General features: G+C 44.2%; 1 protein-coding gene across 1 annotated transcript in view; it reads right to left on the bottom strand.

Moving 5' to 3' along the window:
* Positions 1 to 21,813, bottom strand: part of IL17RD (interleukin 17 receptor D) — a 72,338-nt gene that overhangs the window by 8,984 nt on the left and 41,541 nt on the right. The window contains 10 exon segments of the mRNA XM_047691526.1: positions 2,698 to 2,882; positions 3,672 to 3,782; positions 4,845 to 4,899; positions 6,805 to 6,870; positions 8,488 to 8,564; positions 8,567 to 8,638; positions 8,732 to 8,776; positions 12,183 to 12,303; positions 12,775 to 12,893; positions 16,692 to 16,817. Of these exon segments, the coding sequence (XP_047547482.1) occupies positions 2,698 to 2,882; positions 3,672 to 3,782; positions 4,845 to 4,899; positions 6,805 to 6,870; positions 8,488 to 8,564; positions 8,567 to 8,638; positions 8,732 to 8,776; positions 12,183 to 12,303; positions 12,775 to 12,893; positions 16,692 to 16,817 (977 nt within the window).

Here is a 21,813-nt window from a genome sequence, read left to right as displayed (position 1 = left end):
CAACGACCAGAGTGGGGGGGGGGGGTGTGCTGGACTGCAGTAACATAGCCACTGCAGGTAGCTCACTTGTGAGTGACTGGCACTTCCCACCATGATGTCACAGCAGTCTGGGGGTGGGGGGTCATATCCATATAAGGCCTTTAATCCCAAGGAGGTTCTGGGAGGGAGCTGGGGTGGGGGCACCCACAAAGCAAAAAAAAAAGGGGCATGCATGTGCCCCTCAGAGGGCTTCACCTTCTCAGACCATTTTCATCTGATTCTGCTGAAAATGTCTCTTGGCAGTTTTAGTGCCTCTTTCCTTCTGTAGTCCAGAAACAAATTCTCAGTGGCTATGCCTGAACAGGAGCCATAGTCTCTTATGGGGAAGGGGGTTCTGAAATGACTTTGTCTTCCTCTTTGGCTCTAAGGAAGGCAGTCCCCAAGATCCACCCACTCGCTGAAAATAATCCTGAATTGACTTAATTAATTAATTAATTGCCTTAACTCTCAATAGCATTATACATTCTAAAAGCTAACTGGGAGTATATACCAAGCATTTTTAAAATGTTACCATCTTTGACCCAGCCATTCCACTTCTAGGCTTCCAGTTCTGGAAAGTCATCAAAAATGAGGTAAAATTGAACTAGTGACCTCTTTAGCAATATGAAATAACTCAATTATAGTGAAATGATATTATGGATCACTATTTAAAATTGGCTCTTGGGACTCCTGGGTGGCTCAGTGAGTTAAAGCCTCTGCCTTCGGCTCAGGTCATGATCCCAGGGTCCTGGGATCAAGCCCCGCGTCAGGCTCTCTGCTCAGCAGGGAGTCTGCTTCCCTTCCTCTGTCTCTCTGCCTGCCTCTGCCTACTTGTGATCTCTGTATGTCAAATAAATAAATAAAAATCTTTAAAATAAAATAAAATAAAATAAATTGGCTCTTTAAAATTGGATGGTGAAGCCACTCTGGAAAGCAGTATGGAACTTCCTCAGAAAGTTAAAAACAGAACTACCCTACAATCCAGTAATTGCACTACTAGGTTATTTACCCAAAGAATACAAAAATACACATCGGAAGGGATATACACACCCTGGTGTCTATAACAGCATTATCAACAATAGCCAAATTATGGGAAGAGCCCAGATGTCCACTGACTGATGAAGGGACAAAGATGTGGTGTGTATATAGCTACAGAGGAATATTATTCAGCTCTAAAAAAGAATGAAATCTTGCCATTTGCAACGACATGGATAGAGCTAGAGAGTATTGTGCTAGGCAAAATAAGTCAGTCAAAGAAAGACAAATACCATACGGCTTCACTCATGTGTGGAATTTAAGAAACAAAAACCATCCTAGGGGGATAAAAGGGAGAGGCAAACCAAGAAACAGATTCTTAACTCCAGAGAACCAACTGATGGTTACCAGAGGGGAGGTGGATAGGGGAGGAGTGAAATAGGGGTGGGGATTAAGGAGGGCACTGGTCAAGATGAGCACTGGGTGTTGTATAGAAGGGCTGAATCACTATACTGTACACCTGAAACTACTATTATGCTGTATGTTAACTGACGGGTTTTAAATAAAAACTTTAAACAATAATAAAATAAAATTGCAGTTTACATAGAACTTCCAATAGTGTAAAGAATTATTAAATGAAAAGACAGAAAAATCATTCTAATACCTCCCCATATGCAAAACCATATGCATGAGTTCATCTATGTAGAAAAAACTGGGAAGGAAATACACCAAATATTAACTGTGGATCCTCTTCCTCCAGGGTGAGATTACAGGTCATTTTTTCTGGTCATTTTTTCCAGTTTCCAAAATTTCTACAGTAAGTACTACACTCACAATTGGAAGACGTGTTCCCCATCCCCGAGGCTAGTTAATTACAAAACAGAGCACATGGGTCGTCTGAAGACTGTGTGGCACCAACCAGAGGTTCCAGTTGGTTTTTCAGTACCCGCTGGGGTCTGCCCATCTCCCCAGATTCACGCGTCAGCTTTGTAAATAGGCGTTATGGACACTAGGGGGCAGCCTTGGCACATGGAGAGACTGAGAAACCCACCAGCAGGCAGTATCAAAGCACTGGTAACTTTCATTACACAGCCATTGTACAGGTCTTGCATTGGTAAGAAATAGAGTGTGCCCTCCATGAGAGCTTCAAACTTGACTCTAAAATTAGCCCTATGACATAGAAAAGCTACATATTCATAGTTCAACTCGAGAACAGGCAAGAAACCGAGGCAGACCATTTGAGTCCTTGATACATTATTGTTTTCCTTTCTTAGCAAAACTCCTCCAAAGTATTGTCTAAACCCCCTGCTTGATCTTCCATCCTCTCTCTGACCCGTCAAGGCTCACCAAGATGTCTTGAGTGACCACCTCACCCCATTCCTTCTGCGTGTTCCCAGGGCATGGGCCATACCCCTCCAGGCAACTGCATGGTCTTCTTGATGTTTATCAAACTTCCCGCCAGGTAGGTGCCACAAGAGGCTTCTGAGAAGGGTTAGGACCAAGGGTTCGGGAACATTTAGTGCTGGTTATGGGCAGGACAGACTGAAGGAGGAGTGTGAGGCTGACCCCAATTTGGAAGGGGGCTAGGCACTGGGGGAGGGCAAATGTTGCCCAAGGAAGCCTGGAGGGAGGGAGAGAGCGTGGAGAGCACAGGGAGCACATGTCCTTCCCCGGGGGGAAGAGAAGAGACTTCTGATTCCTCACCTCACAGCCACAGAAGTCCTGAAGGAAGTAGGCAAAACACCGGACAACGTTCATGTGGTTCTGGCCATCTTTGCTGGAATAGCAGAGGAAGACCTTGGGCCGTGGCTGGAGCCTCTCCCTGGGGAGCACCGTGGTGTACGAGGACGACTCACAACTCTCTTCATCTAAATGTGAATATATATTTTCTAAATTGGAAAAGAAGATAGGGTTGATGCCTACAAGCAATGCTTTGTCCTGTGCCCTAAGACTCAGGGACCTAATGCCATCTTCAAGAAACAATAGTTGATACACCCAGTCCCCAGTCCCTGGGGTCCCCACTGGAAACAGGACAGCTGATCTCTCCAGTGGAGCAACAAATGGCCAAAATGGGTTGTTCACCTGAAAATGACCTTGGGTAAGCCGAGAAAACTGTCGGGACCACTCTGGTGAGCGGAGAGCACCCAGAAGCAGGTCTTACAATCAAGTGTACCTACCAGCCCAATTAAGCACTAACAGAGCTGACCTTCTTAAAAAAAAAAAAAAAAAGGCAAAACCAAAAGAAAACCCTTTTATTGAGGTATAACCTACAAAGGTAAAGTGCATAAATCTTAAGAGTAGTCTCGGTAAGCTTTAATCTAAGTAGATACCTGTGCAATCATCACTCAGATCAAGATAGAAAACATTTCCAAGCTCCCTAAAAAGTTCGCTCCCGACACCTGCCTCTCCCCTCGCTCATACTTTCAGGCTTCATTTATGTTCTTGAATTTACTACCCTGAGTTTGGGAACAGAATTTGGCCTCATGTTCATAGCTCCTGCAGTTAAAAGTCAAGTATCTTAATGCTAGGAACTACAGAACCCACATGGCCTCCCAGATACCCATTTGGTTGGGGGGCACGGTGGGGTACAGTAGTACCAAGGGCCCGAGGACTCCCAGGGTCCCATTGTTAGCTGATGTCCTGCCCACCTGGGGGGAACACACCACGCAAAAAGATACCTTGTTGTTTCTTGCGGCACATCACAGTGAAGAGGGTCGCAAATGCCGAGATGACAACCAGCGGCACAGTGATGGCAACAGCCCTGATGGGCCCAGCCCATGGGGAATGTGCTGGGAAATGTCAAAGACAAGGCTTGAAACTTAAGCAGCACAAGTTCAAAGAGAATTCTTTTTTTTTCCCCCTTTTTTTGTTTTTAAAGAGTTTATTTGTAAGTAATCTCTACATCTAATGTGGGGCTTGAACTCACAACGCCAAGGTCAAGTGTCCCACACTCTACCGACTGAGCCAGCCAGGCACCCCTCTTTTCCTCTTTTTAAACATAAGCAGGTTCTGGGAGCCCTGACCACTTTCTCTAGTTAGTACTGGTCTGGTGATTATGAAAGGATTCCTTTTAAAGAATATGTAAAATATTATTCAACAGTTAGAGTCACTGGGACAGTAAATATTTGTGAGAATTTTGCCCTGGGAAACCTCACCTCCCACCACTTTTCTTCCAAGGACAAGTGACTGTTTTGTCCCAGCTACACATAGACACACATACCCACACATACACACCAACCACACTGGCCTCCATCTTCCAGGCATCAACATTAGGATGAAAGGAAAGTTGCTTTGATGGAACATTTTTATTTATTAATTTATTTTTGGAAGAGTGAGGTGGGTAGGGGGAGAGGGAGAGAGAGAATGTTAAGTAGAATCCCTGGGCTCAGCACAGACCCTGACACAGGGCTCAATCTCACGACCCTGAGATCGTGACTGGAGCCAAAGTCAAGACTCAGTCACTCAACCAACCAAGCCACCCAGGTGCCCCTGAGGGGACATCTTTTAAAAGAGAGGAACTTGGGTGCCTGGGTGGCTCAGTGGGTTAAGCCTCTGCCTTCAGCTCAGGTCATGATCTCGGGGTCCAGGGATTGAGCGCCACGTCGCGTTCCCTGCAGGGAGCCTGCTTCCCCCTCTCTCTCTGCCTGCTTCTCTGCCTACTTGTGATCTCTCTCTCTCTGTCAAATAAATAAATAAAATCTAAAAAAAAAAAAAAAAAGAGAGAGAGAGAGAGAGGAACCCAAATGCTGTGTTTTGATTTTCTAAACCATGAAGTACAGAAAGTATCAAATAGCATGGTCTACTGCATTCCAGAGCCAACATTTCACGCAGAAAAAAAAAAAAAATCATACCTGGCTTTAAGGCATAATGCATCACTTTCCTTGTTGTATTAGTGTCATCCACCAGCTGCAAAACAGAGGATGTTGTATCATTATTTTTTTGAAGTGATAACATCTCAACAGATTTCATTCATTTTTCCATCCGTGGACAGTGTGGGGGCAGGAGGACGGTGAGCTGATGCCACGGATCGTTTACAAGCTGAGACTAGACATTAAATCAGATAAATCTCTGCTTTGCCAACTCAAAACTCTCAACCTCATCACCTTCCATGAATCAAACATTGTTCATTCATTGGTGAGCTCAGCTAGTGAGTTCCATGTTCTAACAATCCTCCATTATAATGGCATCCTATCGCTCATTTTACAGGGCCACCATTAATGCTTTCAGCGGGTGTGTCTGTTCAAAACCACAAACTACTACCAAGTCATACAACACGTGTGTCTCCCAAAACGTTAAGACATGGTGACTGTCTCTAAATAGCAGGGCTGTGAACAAATTTTTCATTTCCTTTTCTATTTTTCTTTTATTCCTATTTTTGCGGTATGTTTGATACTGGAAAAGGAATCTAAAAAAAAAGAGGAAAAATACTATCATTTGCTTGCTTTTTTCAGTGGTATTTTATTTTATTTTTTAAGATTTTATTTATTTATTTGACAGACAGAGATCACAAGTAGGCAGAGAGGTAGGCAGAGAGAGAGGAAGAAGCAGGCTCCCTGCAGAGCAGAGAGCCCGATGCGGGACTCGATCCCAGGACCCTGAGATCATGACCTGAGCCAAAGGCAGTGGCTTAACCCACTGAGCCACCCAGGTGCCCCTCAGTGGTATTTTAGAATTTCACGTATATGGATATTGAAAATGTCAGCAGAAACTTAGAGAAGTATAGGCAGATATAATGGGCAGAACTTTTCCTTTCTGTTTAACTAGCAGTTTTTAGGGACACCTGGGTGGCTCAGTCGGTTAAATGCCTGCCTTTGGCTCAGGCCATGATCCCAGGGATCAAGTCCCAAGTCAGGCTCTTTGCTCAGTGGGGAGCCTGCATTGCCCTATGACTGCCTCTCTCTCTTGCTGACATATAAATAAAATCTTAAAAAAAAAATAAAAATAAAAGTTTTTAAATCTAAATTTTAAAAAAGATATTTTTGTAGTAGGGGCCCAGAGCAGCTTGCCACAGTAGGTAACACAATGGCCTACTAATAAATATTTTGTAATGTAACCACTGGAGAAAGAAGTAGTACAAGGACCCTCAGACCATACCTCTGTCCCCCTGAAAGCAGAAAATAGATCTCCCATATGACAAATACCCTCACTTCCCTATAAAGTAAAAATGACATCCTTAATTTTCTAAGATAGGGACTTTAAAGTCGAGAGAACTGTAAAAACAAAACCTTGTTACTTTTTTTGTCTAATTTATTAACTCAGCCTAAATTCCACTTAGAATCCTTTCCTAATTAAAGCTCCCAAACACCTATTTTCTTTATCCTGTCAATTCTTCACAAATTTATTATCTCTTTGTCCAAAAAGCATAACAACTGTGCCTGCCTTTGTCATTTCCTTGGGTTTCAATTTCATTTTGGGGCCTCTGTGCGCACTGAGTAAGACTCTGGTTTTTTTCTCCCCTTAATCTGTCTCACGTCAATTTAATTCCTAAACCAGCTGGAAGAACCCAGGGAGGAAAGAAGGAATTTCTTCCTCCCCTACAAAGGAATACTGTATAGAAATTCTAAATCATGGTTATGTGGACTAAATGGTTTCATAAAGATATTTATATGAACTATTTTAAATGCTGAATGAGAAACATCAAAGACTGATTACGTACAAACTTTCTAAAAAGCATGTTAAGGACTATGTAAAAATACAACTATGCATTACCTTCAATGGCTTGAAATTTTGGTGTTGTAAACAGTCGGAATTCTTCATGAACTAGATTCACTCTGTAGCATTAATAGTAGGGCTTTCTTGAGTTATACATACCTCAATTATATAATCCCCAGGAGAAACGTTTTGAAGGAGGCAGCTGGTTGTCTCTGTATTTTGCTCCTGCAAAGAAACAACACCAACCCTTTAAAAACTCACTTCTTAGATGACGGTCATCTGGACATCTCTTTTCCCCCAGAGCTGAGGGACACTTGCCACCTGTCTGACCATGTTCAGAATACATCAATTAGATCAATACGCAACCCTGTTTATCTGGCTACACAGGATTTGACCTTCACTCTGATAGGAAAGCCCAGGAGAGCACAGGACCCCCCATCATAGTCTATACTTAGTGGGGCCCTCAGTAGGACAATTTCATTTGCAGACAAGGAACCTAGTTAGCATACCCTTTACTTATTGAAAGGGTAAGGAAAGAAATTACCTGCCCATGTTTGTGCATATTTTATACGCTGTAATTTCGACGGGAGGTCAAGGACAGAGGTGAGAGCCCGCAGGCAAGCAAAACTCAACAGAACAGAAGCACATCTAGGAAGGTGCTAGGTTCTGCTACCATGACCAAAAACCTCTCTTGGTGCTTACTAGAGGCCGGTCCTGTGGTCTTCAACAAGACATTTGCCCCTCTTGCTGACAGCCCTCAGTTTAAGAACTTGGTTGTTGAATTTCTACTTAACTTTGGTCTATGTGTACAATCACAGTAAGCCCCTGAAATCTTAGTGCCTTGGCTCCAAGATGTGATTTTCTACTGACTAGCAGTGTGACTTTGAGCGAGCCAGGTGACCTCACGGAGCCTTGGGTCGCCCATCTGTAGAGTGGGGTGACAGCAGCCTCTGTTGCATAGAGTTGTAAGGATTCAATCAGCATAAAACATGGCAACTGGCACACAGTGAGCACCCAATTAATGTTTAAAAGAGCAGAATGGGGGCCCCTCGGTGGCTCAGTTGGTTGGGTGACTGCCTTTGGCTCAGGTCACAATCCCCAGATCGAGTCCTGAGTCGGGCTCCCAGCTCCATGGGGAGTCTGCTTCTCCCCTCTCATGCTCTCTCTCACTCTCTCTCAAATAATTAAGTAAAATCTTTTAAAAATAAAATAAAATAGAGCAGAATGAACTAGAAATACTTAATTCTTCTGGTTCCTTGGTAATACCTTTCCCAGGCTTCATCCCCCGTGGGATAGCAGGTGTGTAGATAACTGGAGAGTCAGTGTTGTCCCTGAGACCTAACATTCTGGATTATCTACCAATTGCTGGGATAAAGCCTCATGTTCACGTTTGAACCATCCAATTCCAAGGGCACAGGGGTCACTTTAAAACATGTATTAGGGGCACCTGGGTGGCCAGTTGGTTAACTGGTTAACCTTTGGCTCTGGTCATGATCTAGGGGTCCTGGGATCGAGTCCCTGCATCAGTCTCTCTGCTCAGCAGGGAAGTCTGCTTCCTCCCATCTCCCTCTGTGCTCTCAATCTCAAATAAATAAATAAAATTTTTTAAAAAATAAGAGAATAAAAATAAAAACAATGAGAGAGAGAGAGAGAGCATGGGAGGGGGGAGCCCGATGAAGGACTTGATCATGGGACTCCAAGGTCATGGCCAGAGCTGAAGGCAGTGGCCTAACCAACTGAGCAGCCAGGCACCCCCCCCCCCGCCAAAAAAAAAATCTTTTAAAAATAAATAAATAAATAAATAATGCAGTGTTCCTGAATGTACGCACAGCAGCAGCTCACCTGTTTACAGGTCTTTCTCCTGAAAGGCACTTCATGCTTGAGCTTATAGTGAAGATAGAAGAAACGGAAGCCAAGGTGTGTGGTGCGGGATCAAAGGACACCTGCATGTCCAAACCGTGCTGAGTGATGTTCAGGTTCCGAGGCTTCCAGACTGGGAGGAGGAAGGACCAGAGTGAGCACCCAGGGCCCCCCCCAGACACCGCCGTGTGGGCAGGACCTGACGGACGGGACCAGCTCTACTTACACGGCTTACAGGCCAGGTTGTCCGGCTGCAGCAACAGGTCGCAGGCTATGAAGAAAGACACAAAGTTTTAGTTTCCACACTGTTTGACATTTTCCTCATCCAAAAGGATGAGGCTCTTTTTATATCTTATAAATAAAATACATATATTTTATTTATAGATATAAATTTATTATATATTATATATACAATATATAATATATATATATATATATATAATATACTATAAATATATATATAATATAATATTATTATATATTATAAGATATACATTATCTTATAAATAAAATACATAAGAAAATAAAAATGTTGGATGTTCAATAAAATATAAATACACGGTGCAGGGTTGTGTGGGGAAAAGTATAAGATATGCCAATCAGCAAGGATTTTCAGTTACAGTGTAGTATAGCTCATGAAAATTTAAATTAGACACATAAAAATATTGAACGCACTTCATTTTATGCCAAATAAATGGAAACAGTGTCAAGTCACCCAGACTCTTGAAGCTTGTCGAGCATGACAGAGTTTCAAGGTCAGCAGCCAAGGGCAGGAGGACTGTGTTCAGGCTGCTGCCACAGACTCTGGTTTAGCTGCGAACAGAAATAAAGCCAGCCCCTGCTCCTCTGTCCGGGGGTTTAAGCACAACAGAACTCTGGAGTGATGCTGGTAACTGTCCTGGGATGGCTGTGACCTTCACTAGCAAATGCTCTGATGGAGTCTAAAAATGGCATCGAGACATCTACCAGGTAGTAGCACCAAACCAATAGGGCTTGGAAGCAGGGCTTAAATGTGATGCTAACACAGTAAGAGAGACCCAAGAGCTGGTCCAGGATGCCATGCTGCTCACCCAGGGAGAACCCTCCGGCGAATGCCCACACAACGCCAAGAAAAGCAAGGCAGCCTCCAGATCCCAGGGCACCGAAACAGTGATAAAATTCCTTCTTCTGCCTCTGCCTCACCTCCAAATAGACATGTTGATTCTGACGGGAAAAATTAACCTTCAACTATGTTAATTCTGATCAAAGCGAGCTTTTCATAAATGCATCCGAATCCTCTAATTGGTTATATATGCCAGGCATGGTGAGATCTAACATGCACATAGTCTTTGCCCTATGGAGTCCTATTTTGATTAAGAAAATGAGACCAAGTGTTATAAAATAACTTTGCTGCACAGAAACTACAGTTAAAAAAGAAGGAAGGAAGGAAGAAAAGGAAGGCAAAAAGAAAACAACCAGAGTATGAGTTCCGGAGTTGAGAACAAAAACATCCTAGAGTGGGAGGACGGCAATAAGGATGCAGGAAGGGCTGTCACACTGGACTGCCAGCGGGTCGTCGGGGGGCCTGGAACGCCAGACAAGAAAGGCCAACCAGGAGGGCAAGAGGGAACAGCTGCAGGTTTCGGGATGCCTGGGCACCGAATCCGAAAGCGGAGATTCAGGCTGAGGAAAGACACACCACACCGCGTGCAGAACAGATGGCAAAGGGAAGGCGGCACAGTTGGCTGTAGAGCGTGGACTTGAGAGTCAGACTTCTGGGTTTGAATCCCAGCTCCGGCCAGAGACTCTTTAATGTCTGGGTGTGTAATTCCACATCTAATAAGTGGAGATGGGAGGATTAAATTCTCTGAACGGTCGGGATGGGGGTAAACTGAGTCAGTGTTTAGAAAGGATTTAGAGGGGTGCCTCGGTGGCTCAGTGGGTTAGAGCCTCTGCCTTCGGCTGGGGTCATGATCCCAGGGTCCTGGGATGGAGCCCCGCATCGGGCTCTCTGCTCAGCAGGGAGCCTGTCTCCTCCTCTCTCTCTCTCTCTGCCTGCCTCTCTGCCTACTTGTGATCTCTTTCTGTCAAATAAATAAATAAAAATCTTTAAAAAAAAAAAAAAAGAAAGAAAGAAAGCATTTAGAACTGGGCCTGATACATAGATGTTAAACAAACTTTCTAGCATGGAGGTTCCTCAAAATGTTGAAAATAGAACTACCCTATGACCCTGCAATTGCACTGCTGGGTATTTACCCTAAAGATACAAACGTAGTGATCCGAAGGGGCACGTGCACCCCAATGTTTATAGCAGCAATGTCTACAATAGCCAAACTATGGAAAGAACCTAGATGTCCATCTACAGACGAATGGATAAAGAAGATGTGGTATATATACACAATGGAATACTATGCAGCCATCAAAAGAAATGAAATCTTGCCATTTGCGACGACGTGATGGAACTAGAGGGTATCATGCTTAGCGAAATAAGTCAATCGGAGAAAGACAACTATCATATGATCTCCCTGATATGAGGGAGAGGAGATGCAACATGGGGGGGTTGAGGGGGTAGGAGAAGAGTAAATGAAACAAGATGGGATTGGGAGGGAGACAAACCATAAGTGACTCTTAATCTCACAAAACAAACTGAGGGTTGATGGGGGGGAGGGGGTTGGGAGAGGGGGGTGGGGTTATGGATATTGGGGAGGGTATGTACTATGGTGAGTAGTGTAGTAGTAGTATGCTGTGAAGTGTGTAAACCTGGCGATTCGCAGACCTGTACCCCTGGGGATAAAAATATATGTTTATAAAGCTTTAAAAAAAAAAAAAAAAGAAAAAAGAAAGGATGAATACCCAAGTTTTGTAGCAACATGGATGGGACTGGAAGAGATTATGCTGAGTGAAATAAGTCAAGCAGAGAGAGTCAATTATCATATGGTTTCACTTATTTGTGGAGCATAACAAATAGCATGGAGGACAAGGGGAGATGGAGAGGAGAAGGGAGTTGAGGGAAATTGGAAGGGGAGGTGAACCATGAAGGACTATGGACTCTGAAAAACGATCTGAGAATTTTGAAGGGGTGGGGGGTGGGAGGTTGGGGGCACCAGGGGGTGGGTATGGTAGAGGGCACGGATTGCATGGAGCACTGGGTGTGGTGCAAAAATAATGAATACTGTTATGCTGAAAAAAAATAATGAATACTGTTATGCTGAAAAAATAAAAAAATAAAAAAAAACTTTCTAGAAAGAGGTAATCTCAGGGTTACTGATTTGACTGTCTTAATGTAATCCTGAAAACAGACAATCACAATCATTTTCCTGATAACAGGTAAAAAAAAAGATGGAATTTTTTCATGCTCTACCCTTCATCCCCAAAATCAACCGCTACTTTTTTGTCCCCCCCCCACCAAATGGTTTTAATTTATGGTTGTCTTATAGCAGCTGCACACCCCCACACACTCCAAAAAAAAAAAAAAAAAATCAAGCATCATGTCTACTCTTGAACCAGCTGGCAATGGGCATCTCAGGTCAGGTGAACTTCTAAGAATTGCTTTTCTGGATACTTTTTCTGGATGCTTTTGTCCTCACCATGCTGGTTTCACACTAGTATTTGGTGGGCTCTTCAACATATCGGCCCAAAAAGTCACTGGGGTCAGAAGCAGTCTCATGATAGGAACCCAGCAGGCAGGCCATACTTACCACGGGTTCTAAAGAAGAAAGGGTGGTAATTGCTTTCATTTTTAATGGAAGGAAAAGGGACGATCTTCACAAAGTAATCCGTTTCAAATTTCATATTCAGGAAAGGTTGAGATTCCATTCCCTAAAAGGGAATAAAAACAGACACGATATCATGAAGAAATCACCCAACCCTCCACCTACACACCAGACCTTCAGGCCTCCCTGACGGTCACCTACACACTCTTCCAGACCCGGGGTCTGTTTTCAGGACCACATTTAACAGGAATAAAAGATCGGCAGTGCTGCCAGTTCTCTGGCAGGAAGCCACGGCTGGTTAACGTGGAACCTCAGAGCTGGTGGGGAAGAGCTCACACCCTCTCGAGAGCACAAACCCACCTTCCAGGACGTGTAACCCGAAAGGTGTGTGCTGGAGGGATTCTCTGGGCGTGGAGCAGGCTTGAAGTGTTGCCGAGCTATTTCTCTCCCACCTTGGCAGGAGGGGTGGACCCCACAGCCCCTCCTTCTCCAGTTTCACAGACGTTCAAGCAGACCATGGCGTGACCCCCAGAACAATGGCGTGTCTTCAGGAGCACATTCCGTGCGTGTGACTTACGGTTCTTTTGAAGCTACTGTTGAGCTGCTTTGGGTCCTTTAGAATCAGTTGTTGGCACCGTCTTCCCTCCGACTTCAGCTCCTCCAGTATTACTCGAAATCCTTTTAGGAATTCGATGCCTAAGCAAAGCAGAATTCTTTTATGAAAAGCGGACCTAATTACCTTTGAACACACTTTTCCTGCCTCCCAGATTACCTTCCTTTCCGCCTACACAACAGAGTTAAAGGAATTCTAACTTCGGCCCGAATATCCGGGCTTTAAGGGAGGAAAACCACGTGCCCTGCATTCCTCTGGGACAGGCCAGGTGATTTCAGAGAAAATTAATTAGCTCTACTGCAGCCAGCCATTTCACAAATGCCCATTGCCTCTGTGACATCAGGGTTCGAACACTTAGGCTCAAGTCACAATTCATCCTAAAAGCCTACCGTGGAATACATAATTTCTAGGTCATCAGATGGGGTGTATTCGGCTGATGATAATTCCCAGTGCTGACTAGGACCTGACTCCCCCCAAACCATGTTTCTGCTTTAAGTTTTTGTCCTGTATTTGCTGGCATGGTTCACTGAGTCATGCACAAAATTCCCAACAAAGTGTGTGTCTGCACCCAAGGGGTTCCTAGGCTTGAGATTAAATCGTTTAGAATGCCTATGTGATTTACAAAGCAGTTCTTGTTCTAATCAGGCCTGAAAGGCAGACACCCAAGGGCTGCCCAGTGTGTGCTCTTCATACAGCCCTCAGAGGCCTTCATACGCCCACCGTGCTGCTGAAAGGCGTCGGACTAGCCTCCTGCCACCTGAGGATTAGCTCTGCTGATCACAAGAGCCAGCCCCAGTACTCTGCATCCCATGGAAACTGCAGCGGTCCAACCGCAGCTGGAGATCCCTGAAGCCGGCCTCAGTTGGCGCGGTATCGATTTCGCATTCTTTCTGAACCTCCACAAGGAGACAATTTCAACCCTTCCCCTCACAAGGCAAAAGTAATGACATAGGATGCAATTAACCAGGTGGGACAAATTACTGATGGCAAGGGACAGGGAAATCTTTTTTGAACAGGTTCTCCCTCCTATATTATTTGATGAAGAACATATATTTTCCAGTGAGTAGGGCAAAGGGGGCACAATGAGAGCTTCACATTTTCAGGGGTCACAGTGTAAAATATGCTGGTACGGACTGCCACGTTGCATTTCAAGTACAAGCTTCCTGGGAGGATAAAAGCCCGCCAACCCACAGCCTAAGATTCAGACATGCTCACAAGAGCCAAGGTCTTTGACCAGTGACCAGTTAGCAGATCTCACAGGAACTTCCCTTATGAGATCAAAAAAAAAAAAAAAAAAAAAAAGAGTTGAACAAATCCTTATTATTTATACTAAGATTTAATTCATGCCATGTCCCCAGAGCTGCTATTTAACAAAAGCTGGGTAATTAATAGGATTCAAGGCTGTACATTTCAGTTTTCATAAAAATTCGTCAGCTGAGGTGGGATTGGGTGGTTGTAGTCCTTATTTTTAAAAGACCAGCTTGAAAAACCACTATGTCAAGTCTGGGGTGGGGGTGGGGATAGGGGTAGAAGCAGCAAAAGTAAATCTTACATCGGAGGGACACCTTTATCACAACACCCTGAATGCCTCGTAGTTCCATGTGTAGCAACTTCATAGAGTAGCTTCTGACGAGGAAAACTTATTGCTCCTCTCCATCATTTAAAACCCACGAATCCTCCTAACATCCATGGAAGGAAGGTGTTATCCCCATTTGACAGATGAGGAAACAGCTATTGAGACCCTGAAGGACTTGCCCAGGATCACACAGGAATTAAATAGCAGATGTGGGACTCGAACCCTGCCAGTGTCTGGCTCTAAGCTGGTGCTCTTACCCCAAATGCTTCTCCGTCTCCCAGCAAGTTTCCTTGATAGGACTTAAAAGAACCTCAGAGAAGCAGAACCTGTCCACCCACAAATCACTGTGCATGAAAAGCACCACATTCTGCCCTCACCGCTCCACCTGTTAGTTTTCCAACCACATGCTTGAGTCCCTTCCTTTCATTCTAAAGGAGCCTGCAATTTGTCAGGCCAGCCCCTCTGCTGTACAGCCCTACATGGAGTGACCACTTCCCGTTTATCCACAGAGAATGTTTTTATCTTTAAATGTTAAGATAATGTTATTTTTGGAAAACCCGCTGCGTTCAGACCCAGCGGCATTTACATGGATAAGTGAGTCAGGCCCGTGGGTCTGATCTATCCTCCCTCGCTCTGCACTCACCTCTCCTACAGTCGGATTTTTCTGAGATTTATCCTGCTCAGATGAAGAAATCCAGGCTTTTATTGTACTTTTCCTTTAGCCAGTTTTTTTTGTTGTTGTTGTTGTTTTAATTCTAAGATTCAGTGGCAATGTCAAAGGAATAGGATTGAGGACCAGGTACTTTTTTCTTTTTTTGGATTTGACTTATTTATTTGACAGAGAGAGACATAGCGAGAGAGGGAACACAAGCAGGGGAAGTGGGAGAGGGAGAGGCAGGCTCCCCACCAAGCAGGGAGCCCAATGCAGGGCTCGGTCCCAGGACCCTGGAATCATGACCTGAGCCAAAGACAGATGCCTAACAACTAAGCCACCCAGGTGCCCCAAGGACCAGGTTCTGATGATGATAACAGTAGCCACTCCCCCCCCCATTTTGTTTTTTTCTTAAAGATTTTATTTTAAAGTAATCTCTATGCTCGATGTGGGGCTTGAACCTACAACCCCAAGATCAAGAGTCACATGTTCCACAGACTAGGCGATGCAGGTGCCCCAACAGCTACTGTTTTTTTAAGACCTCTTTCTAGGGGCAGCCAGCTAGCCCAGTCAGTGGAGCATGCAAGCCCTGATCTCAGGGTTGTGAGTTCAAGCTGCACACTGGGTGTAGAGATTACTTAAATAAAAACTTTAAAAAAAAGAAAAAAGCTCTTTCTAGAAATATACTGCACGTGTGTGTGTCTGGAAATCTTACAACAAACCAAGAGGCAATCATCTGCACATTACAAATGGCAAAGCAGGGCTCAGCAAGGGTTAGAGGCCTCTTGTAAGAAGTAGAATCTGGGTTTGCACCCAGGCCCATCTGAACAAATAAGCCCTGCCCATGTCCTACGCCCAGTTAGCGCATCCTCTCTGGTGTATCATCAGCTTGTTAAAGGGGATAAGCAGACTCTGCCCTAACTGGAATCTGGCCAGACAATGTGGGTTTGCTTTTCTCTGTTTCTTCATTTTGGTTTTTTTTCAGCCTACATGGTTTAAACAAATAAAGTGATTTTATGGGGGCGCCTGGGTAGCTCACTCAGTTAAACATCTCCCTTCTGCTCGGGTCATGATCCCAGAGTCCTGGGATCGAGTCCCACATCAGGCTCCCTGCTCTGCGGAGAGTCTGTGTCTCCCTCTGCCCCTCTCCCTGCACATGCTCTCTCTCTCTCTCTCTCAAATAAATAAATAAAAATCTTTAAGAAAATGATATCAGGGGGTTTTATGAAAACTGGATATTTCTGAAAACTCACAACATGTGCCATTGCCTGGATATCCATGTGGGCACAGAGATGGCTGATGCTGGATGCTGAGGCCATTACATTCTTGGACAGGTCACCTGTCCCCCGACTACTGCTGAGACCCAGAGGCCAAGGGGTCAATGTGATTCATCACCACACACTATCATTTTGCAAACCTACATCTCTCTCAGTAACAGCCAAGTGAATAAAAGATGAGCCGCGAGGCCCAGCATCGAGCCCGGTGCATGTCTAGCAAGTATTGACAACAAAGCAGGTGGTGTATCTGGGCCCAAGCACACCTAAGCTACACTTAGTTCAAGACCTGCCCGGCTCCTGGAGGCTGTCACACTGGGACCCCTGCACTGGTGACCACCCACACCGGCCACGTGGTGGACTCCATCTGACCACTTACCGAGAGCCCCCGGGGACCAAAGAATGGTGACTGCCACTTGGTCGTGGCAAGCATACTGACTGATGGTGATGTTCTGGGCATCAGCAATTACGTGTTTCCCCACCGGATTCAAGTAAGTGGTGCAATCTGGAGCGTTGGGAGATCAAAGAACAGTTAGATTAAAACATTTATTTTTTGAGGTCCATGGTCATCTCAAATTACACAGAGCCATCCGGAGGTGACCAAATCCATTCTGTCTAAAGACGAGCGCTACAAAAGCCCAGACAAGACATCAAAGTTTGACTGTTCGGAGAACTGTAATATGCTATAGTGGGTTTAGTACCAACCCTGTTAACCACCCTTCGAGTGAAATTCTAGGACAGCATGGGGAGGATCACATACAGTGTGACTGTATCTGTTCACACATATACAATCTGACTATGTATCTGGCATTGACTTTTTTTTTAAAAAAGATTTTATTTATTTATATGACAGACAGAGATCACAAGTAGGCAGAGAGGCAGACAGAGACAGAGGGAGAAGCAGGCTCCCTGCTGAGCACAGAGCCCAATGCGGGGCTCAATGCCAGGACCCTGAGATCATGACCTGAGCCAAAGGCAGAGGCTTTAACCCACTGAGCTACCCAGGTGCCCCTGGCATTGACTTTTTTACTATTATGACACTTTACCTAAATCAATCCTTATGTACATTGATTCAATCTGTTTGCAGCATGAGAGAGTGATCTGAAACAAAACAAAAGACTAAACAGTCTGGGGACTGCTTTTAGAAGAAACCTGGAGGCAAGGTGAGCAGGAAAAGGAAGCAGGACGAGGATGAGATTCACGGGGACGTGGCTCACAGCAAGACAGTTAAACAATCCAATTAGTACCTACAAAAGGGACCAACTGACTTCCTGACGAGCAAAGGTACCTTCAAAGGTACCTTCAACGTTAATAGCATCTCAAAGGTAAAACTTCTGTTCCCGGACACCATGTGTTAGCAAAGATACCCACAATGCCCACCAAATTCAAAGAGCTCCACGTTGCTCAAACAATGAAGACCAACTCTCTGGTACTGTGTGAGGACATTAGCTACTGCCAGCAGTCAACGCAGCCACGACCATGGGGGCAGCTGTGATACCTGGTATTGCTAAAGAAACCTTCAAAGTCTACAGGATCCTAAAAAGGTCCCGGAAGCTTCCAACCAGACTCAGAATGAGACTCTAGTGAATGGCCGAGGGCTGTTGTGGCCACTCATGCAGGGAGAACCACCAGCCATCCCTGCCAAATACCAACTCATGATTCTTACACTGCTTCATCTCCATTTCCTTCTCAATGATTAAAATGGAAAACTCTCGTTGGTACCTGCTCCAAAAAAGTCCTCAGTTCCATCAAATATCCAAACCGACTCATGATGCCTCTAAAGTCAGGGTGTTTTACTTTGAGGTGAAGCGGTCAGGGGTATTTTCTAGGCTCAGTGAATCTGTTCCGCTCCCTCTGCCCCTGCTGTACACCACACCATACACTTCCCTTTTTTTTTTTTTTAAGATTTTATTTATTTATTTGACAGAGAAATCACAAGTAGGCAAAGAGGCAGGCAGAGAGAGAGAGAGCGGGAAGCAGGCTCCCTGCTGAGCAGAGAGCTCCATGCAGGGCTCGATCCCAGGACCCTGAGACCATGACCTGAGTCTAAGGCAATGGCTTAACCCACTGAGCCACTCAGGCGCCCTTACAATTCCCATTTTTAAAAAAAGATTTTATTTGTTTATTTGAGAGAGAGAGTGTGAGAGAGAGAGAGGGGTGGAGGGGGGAGGCAAAGGGAGAGGGAGAAGCAGACTCCCCGCTGAGCAGAGAGCCCTCATGACCTGAGCTGAAGGCAGATGCTCAACTGACTGAGCCACCCAGGTGCCCCCGCATTTCCCACTTTTATGACTAAAAACGTTCCCTGGGTATTTGAAAATAATAAAAGAACATAAGAAAAATGTAGAAGTCGGCCATGCCCTCCCACCATACAGAGGTAACTACTACCAGCTTCTAAAAAATATCCTTCCAAGCCTTCCAATGTGCACATAATATTCCTCCTTTTTAAATTTCTTACTGCAGTTCACCACACATGCACTACAATGCACCCCCTCCCACTCTGGCAACTCCCAGCTCCCACACTGCCTGGGGCCCCGCCATCTTGCCTACCTGCTCTAGGTGGACCTGTTTCATAAACTCCATCTGCTTAAAAAGCAGCCACCTCTACACTTCAGTATTACTTCTTCGGAAGAGATGTTAATAATTAATAAAACCAAATTCTACTTCTAATGAAAATTGACTCCCAAAGCATTTAACATGTGTTCTCTGGGTGCAGAAGAGAATTTTAGGAGAGAAAAAAATTTTTCTTTAAACATCTGGTTTAACACCCACATTGTACAAATGAGGAAACATTTTGCAGCTAAGAGACCAGCTGGGTGGTTTTGGATTCCACTGCTGACCAGCCCTGGGTCAGGACAGAAAGCAGCCTTGGATGACTCATGCATGGCTCTTGCCATTCTAGCCTCAACACAGAGGTGATTACTATAGTAAGTTCTGAATCTGAGGTAGTCAGCCTGCAAAAAATCCTGGCTGAAACTAGATTCCCAACATTAAAAAAAAAAAAAAAAAAAGACAAGATCCCATCATAATTGTCAAATTCAAACTTTTTTTTGGTAAGGTTTTATTTATTTATTTGAGAGAGAGAGAACATGAACAGGGGAGGGGCAGAGGGAGAGAAGGACAAGCACGTTCCCCACCAAGCAGGGAGGCTGACCTGAAACTCAATCCCAGGACCCTGAGATCACGCCCTGAGTCGAAGTCAGACCCTTAACAAACTGAGCCACCCAGGTGCCTCAAATTCAAACATTTTTCCATTTATTGAAACCTCTGACTTAAATAGCTTTTAGAAAAAGAGGCACAAATAAGAGCAAATCAGTTTTTTTCTTCCTTTGTTCATTCTTAATGCCAAAATTAGCACTCACCAGGTTTCTGTAAATATAATTATGCAAATATGAAGTCTAAGAATGGAGAAAATGTATTACAACCTACTCAGGCCATTACCCCCTCAGAGCCTGAAGGAGAAACAAGAAAAGCAACATGAAAGGAGACATGGAGACCTATGAAATTCGCTTTTGACTTAAGGGTAAGACATTCTCTTTCTTTGTAACATTGAATGGCAAAGGAGTAGAAAAATAAGATTTTGTAGTTTCGTGCTTTTGGTGAAAAACTTGGTAATTTGTTCTTAGCTATTTCAAACAGAACTGGTAACCAGTCAACGGAGCAGTAACAGAAACTTCCTCGCGGAAGGGAGAAAGAAATATCTTTTCAGTGGAAAACAATGAATAAATTTTTTACACAAACCTGGATCCAATTATTAGGAACTCTTACATTTTGGATTCTGGTTACCAAAAAATTATGCCCAAATGATATTCTGCCAAAATGCAACTGAGCTTCAGATGTCTTGGGAGTCAATCTGAGTTGCGAATTAAATTCTAATTAAATGCTGAAGAATAAGAAAGAAAATAATGACGAAGAGACAGGCATCACGCACATGGGCCAAATATTCAGTCTCATGAAGAAAATAATAAGATACTTTTAAGTTTTACAGGTACAGATCCTCTTTCACAAAACCCCATATTAAATTTGAGCTGCAAATACTTGTTTGCAGCTGACCAGAAAATTCTGAACTCTTGAATGTAATACAAGATCAGCCTAGACCAAGAGCATATATTAGAAATTAACTCTGTAGCTCAAAGAGAGATCTCTAACACATGCCTTTACTTAGCTGAATTAAGTATCATGGACTTGCAAATCTTTCATTAGCATTGTAACATTTACCCAGAGAGCATGCACACACCACTGACATGAAATCTGTTTCAAATATAAGTCCTCATTGGTTAACTTGAAGTACTCAAGTCAGCAACTGTGGGCATAATTTGACACACATATTTGTATCTCAAAATTGTTAGATTGCATACACGACCTCAAAAATCTTGCTTTCGCAGTGATCATTTCAGAGGCCTCACTGTGACCCACACCCATCACTTACACGGATTCATAATCCTCTGCCAGAGATGAATCGAATGTCAGGAGTTACTGAACAGGAGTCAAGCTTCCTCTTGTTAACATTTTTACGTATAAATTATGGCTCATAAGGCTAAAATGCTCACAATTCTATATAATTACCTTCTTAGCATGAAAGCACTGCTGAGGGGGAATTCTATATGCTTAATCAGAAAAAAAAAAAAGCACCCCACCCTGCCCTGAGGAAATGATTCAGCCAGATAAAGCCACACTTCCTTGAGAGAAAGGGCCAAAAAGATGCTGTATTCCCATTCCGGTTGGAATGACTTCTAATATTGGCAGGTATCAATTACTGAGTGCACATCATAGGCCAACTAAATTGAGCAGTTAAAAGCATTACCTCATTAAAGCCTCAATACGATGCTCAGGAAGAAACTAATCTTTATTTTACAGCACGTGAGAACTAAGGCTTAGAGAAGTCCAGTGGCCTGCCATGGCTCACCAGTGACAGGTAGGGCACTGGAGGTGGAAGCCAGGCCTGCTGAGATGGCCAACAGGAGACCCGTGGGCCAATCTGGGACACACGTTCACTTGGCCCACTCTGGGCTTGTGAACATGTTTAAATGGATACCAATATTAAAAAATGTTCAAACAAACAAAAAAATGCCAATTTCTCTTTCTTCTTGCAAATCACAGCTGGCTACACTCAGAGGCAAGGCCCCACAGAGCCGGAATGGAGAAGCCAGTGCTCCCTTTGGACCAGACCTGGGCTGTCCAGTTTGCCACAGTCCCTACCATTCCCTAGCATGCCCCTACTTGAGCAGTGTCATCCACTTGTCCCCTGCTGGGCCCCTCCAAGCATCTGCTTTTGTTCTTAAGGACATGGTTATGTCTTGGAGACATAGGGTAGGTCTCCATACAGAGTTTCTCCCAAAACAGCAGACACTTGACCTATTTAAGCTCCCAAATACTTGAGTGGCTTCATTGAGACTAGCCCCCTTAGCTCTATCGATTAACCTGCGCAGGTTCAGAAACTTCCTCCACCCCAGGAGCCGCGGGGTCCTTGATGAAGCACAGCTCTGTAAGCTTCAGATCACTGA

The sequence above is a fragment of the Lutra lutra genome, chromosome 1 (genome assembly GCF_902655055.1).
Source record: "Lutra lutra chromosome 1, mLutLut1.2, whole genome shotgun sequence".
Classification (NCBI taxonomy): Eukaryota; Metazoa; Chordata; class Mammalia; order Carnivora; family Mustelidae; genus Lutra; species Lutra lutra.
Note: the sequence above shows the minus strand (reverse complement) of the source record. Positions and strands in the feature narration are given on the sequence as shown.